Source organism: Danio aesculapii, unplaced genomic scaffold, assembly GCF_903798145.1.
Source record: "Danio aesculapii unplaced genomic scaffold, fDanAes4.1, whole genome shotgun sequence".
Taxonomy (NCBI): domain Eukaryota; kingdom Metazoa; phylum Chordata; class Actinopteri; order Cypriniformes; family Danionidae; genus Danio; species Danio aesculapii.
The window spans coordinates 35,308-39,648 of record NW_026613756.1 but is presented as its reverse complement, the minus strand read 5'-3'; the positions used below and the strand labels follow the sequence as shown (position 1 = coordinate 39,648).

Genomic DNA, 4,341 nt, shown 5'->3' with positions numbered 1-4,341 from the left:
TGTGTGTGTGTGTGTGTGCGCGCAGACTGAGCTCATCTGTTCAGATTGTGGTCTGCTGTGGTGTATACTCCTCTGAGAGTGCTGACAGACCTCAGATCAGTGTGCTGCTGCAATACACACACACACACACACACACACACACACACACACACACACACACACACACACACGCACTCTGAACACTGCATGAGGAGCGCAGAGAGATGTTTTCCTGTCACTCTCCAGATCAACACAAGATTGATGAAATAGATGGTGTGTGTGTGTGTGTGTGTGTGTGCGTGTGTGTGTGTGTTATTAACATAAGTGTGTTTGTTGTTTCAGCATTGAAGACTCTGATGAACAGAGGGTTATCAGGTGACCACTCATATCTCAAACACACACACACACACACACACAACACATACACACATGTCTCAACATGTATGTGTGTGTCTCAATCATGTCTCAGTTGTGTCTTTCTGTTTGTGTGTCTTAATCATGTCTGTGTTAAGCTAATGTGTGTGTGTGTGTGTCTCAATCATGTCTTAGTTGTGTCTCAGTGTTTGTCTCTTGGATTCAAGTTGAAATGTGTGTGTTCATGAGTGTGTGTGTGTTTATGTGTGTCTCAGTCATGCCCCTTTGCCCCAGACTGACCGTGTGTGTGTGTGTGTGTGTGTGTGTGTGTGTCTATCTTTGTTTCATCATATATCTTTGTGGCTTACAGTGTGTGTGTCTCAATCATTGAGCCGGGCCTGACGGTGTGTGTGTGTGTGTGCAGGTGCGGTGGAGCTGTCCGTCCCTCCGCCGGCTCTGCAGTGTAATGAGTCTGTGCTGCTGCTGGAGATGGAGCGCTGCGGGGACACGTTCAGAACCGACATCAGCTCCATCCACCCGGAACACAGATGCAACCTCACACACTTCATCAGGTCACTCACACACACACACACACACACACACACGCACACACACACACACACACACACACGCGCACACACACACACGCACAAAATCACTCACACAAAATCACTCACTCACACAGACACATTCCCTCACACACATCCAGCATGAGTGTGTGTGTGTGTGTGTAGACGTGTGTTTGTCAGTGTTTAACCGTTTGAGCGGTGTCATCACACACAGAGATGAGCGTCTCTCTCCTTCACACATCAGGTGTTTCTCCAGAACCTCCAGTGACACTGATGATGATGAAGATGATGAGGATGATGACAGTAACACTGATGATAACGCAGGTGGTGTGTGTGTGTGTGTGTGTGTGTGTGTTTCCGCTCCTCAGGCAGTACCACAGCTTCTCCCTCTGCACGGAGCTGAACTCGGAGCGTGTGGGCTGCTTCTGGCCGAACCCGTGGGTGGAGCGCTTCATCCTCCGCCAGCACCGGCTGCTCTTCTCCAGCTGTAGGGTGGAGCGGGTGGAGCTGCTGGACCCGCCCGAGGGCACGCTGGCACTGCTGATCCTGCTGCCCGTGGGCCTGACGCTGGCCATGGTGGCGCTGGTGGTGTGGTGCAGCAAACGCAGCGATATACTGGCCTGACCCGATCTCCAGCTGCACCCGGGGAGCCCACACACACTCATACACACACACACTCAGCCTGACACTGGCCATGGTGGTGCTGGTGCAGCAAACGCAGCGATGTACTGGCCTGACCCGATCTCCAGCTGCGCCCAGGGAGCCCACACACACTCATATACACACACACACACACACACACACACACACACACACACACACTCAATATTTAACGCTTTCATCAAAGGAGGTGCAGGAGGAGCGCTGGGCTGATGCCTCATTCACACTAGCGGTGACTGTAGCTGCATCTGCTGCAGCAGGAGAACACAGCCGGCCTCTGCAGGAGCTAAGAGAGGATCACCTGAGCTCTACTGCTGCTCCTATTGGCTAAGAAACTCGCTCTTCATTTGCATAAATCTGAAGCGTTCTTAACCTCGCTCGACACGCCCACCTGCTCACCGACAGCCGCTGACGCTCACGCAGACGGAGGACGGTGGAGGTCACTCGCTCTACACTGAAATGAACAGTCGCTTGTCTCTTTGCTGCTGCGAGTTGCTCGTAGTGTGAATGAGGCTTGAGTGTGTGTGTGTGTGTGTGTGTGTTTGTGTGTGTGTGTGTGTGTGTGTATCTGGATTCACACACTTCATTTACAGTATTCCACATTATTCAATATTGAACAGAGAGAACACACAGTCTTACACACCTCTCACTGCTATAGCGCTCTTCTCACTGAGAGTTTAGTGTTTCCAGTCCAGATATCTGAAAACTCTTACATCTCCACACATCTGAGCCCTCACTTTCAGATTGCTTTAGTAAATTAATCCTGCTGATAAGATGATTCTGCTTGTTTTAATCAGAAACTCTCTTCATTATATTTCTGAACACAGCACTGTATTCTATTCTGGTCTAGAAGAAGCTTCTGCATTAAAGAGCTTCAGATATTTGCTCTAGAAACAGGACACAAGTCAAGTTTTTACTTTAGTAATGTTTAAAAGGCTCCTGTTTTACCCCTGTACTAGAGCTCAGATGAGTGTTTGGTGTCTGCAGAAGGGGTCTGTAAAGTTTCAGCTCATCTGTTATCGCCTCCAGAATCTGCTCACTCTGCTGTCTGAGTTCACTGTAGCTGTTTATAAAGCCTGTGGCTTTAAATGCAAATGAGCTGCTTCTCCCCGCCCACCGCGTGTGTGTGTGTGTGTGTGTGTGTGTGTGTGTGCGTGTGTGTGTGTGTGTGTGTGTGCGCGTGCGTGTGTGTGTGTGCTTCTCATCATGCGTTACATCAGATAAACAGCAGTCAGTGAAAGACAGACACAGATAAGGCTGAACTACAGCTCATGAGCAGGCCCAGACTGACTCTGCGGATATCTTTTACGCTTTCTGTGGAGAATTTGGTAATAAATAATCAGTGGATCTCTGTGATATTATTTCAGGAGTTTCATAACTGCAAACTTAATTTATGAAATAACAAATAACAGCTTATTAACTTTTAATGTTTACAATGTAAATCCATCTAGAGCCACTTATTAGGCAAAGCGAGTCTGACATATAAGATCTGTACTGAAAGACTGAACACATTACAGCACACACTCCTGTAAATAAAGCATACCAACACTCATATTAGCCTACATTATCTCTGAAATTAGTTTACAAACTGAAGAAATAGAAATTGGGGCATCACAGTGGCGCAGTGGGTAGCACAATCTGCAAGAAGGTCTCTGGTTCGAGTCTCGGCTGGGTCAGTTGGTGTTTCTGTGTGGAGTTTGCATGTTCTCCCCGTGTTGGTGTGGGTTTCCTCCGGGTGCTCCGGTTTCCCCCACAGTCCAAACACATGCGCTATAGGGGAACTGATCAACTAAACTGGCTATAATGTATGAGTGTGTGTGTGTGTGTGTGTGTGTGTGTGTGTGAGTGTGTATGGGTGTTTCCCAATGATGGGTTGCAGCTGGAAGGGCATCTTCTGTCTAAAACATATGGTGGATAAGCTGGCGGTTCATTCTGCTGTGGTGACCCCTGATTAATAAAGGGAGTAAGCTGAATGAGAAATGAATGAATGAATACATGCACACACATTTACTCCATTAAATGAACAGACTCAATGATGGGCTTAAAGATTCTGTGTGGGCCTCCTCATGAGGCAAGAGTACCAGGTCAGCTTATGTGATGTATTTGTGCTGGAGTTAACTCAAGCCTTTCTGAAATGTCTCACACAAATGATGTTTGCAGCACACACACACACACACACACACACACACACACACACACACACACACACACACACACATATATACACACACGCATGCGCGCACACACACACATACACACACACACACACACACACACACACACACACACACACACACACACACACACACACACACACACACACACACATATACACACACACACACACACACACACAAGTGTTTACTGACACCATGCAGCCGTGGTGATTATAGCGGTTATGAATTACAGCAGTTTTCTAACATGCTCTGTTTTAAACATGTTTTAATCGTAAGAGCACCGAGAGCTGAACAGATATTTTAATAATCTCCGTTAATGTGTAAACGATGTTCTGTGCAGTGTGTGTGTGTGTGTGTGTGTACATGTTATTATGGACACATGTCACCTGTCGATACTTCAGCAGGTGGAGGATCCTCACTCCATCATCACGCTGCAGTCAAGCTCAAATTCACCAGGATTTGGATCCTATTTTAACATCAGGAAATATTAAAGAAGACACTTGATGTGTTTATAGCACCCCAGTATGACTCTGGACACACCACAGTACACACAGCTCTGTCCACACAGCAGACAACGGAGGACTTCATCATAGGAGGAGTTC

General features: G+C 47.4%; 1 protein-coding gene across 1 annotated transcript; it reads left to right on the top strand.

Annotated features, from left to right (window-relative positions):
* Positions 1–274: 274 nt before the first annotated feature.
* LOC130220284 (receptor activity-modifying protein 3-like) lies at positions 275–3,542 on the top strand. The gene is made up of 3 exons (XM_056452656.1): positions 275–354; positions 758–905; positions 1,271–3,542. The coding sequence occupies exons 1-3, from the start codon at positions 336–338 to the stop codon at positions 1,524–1,526; spliced, it is 423 nt and encodes a 140-aa protein (XP_056308631.1). The 5' UTR covers positions 275–335; the 3' UTR covers positions 1,527–3,542.
* Positions 3,543–4,341: the final 799 nt, after the last annotated feature.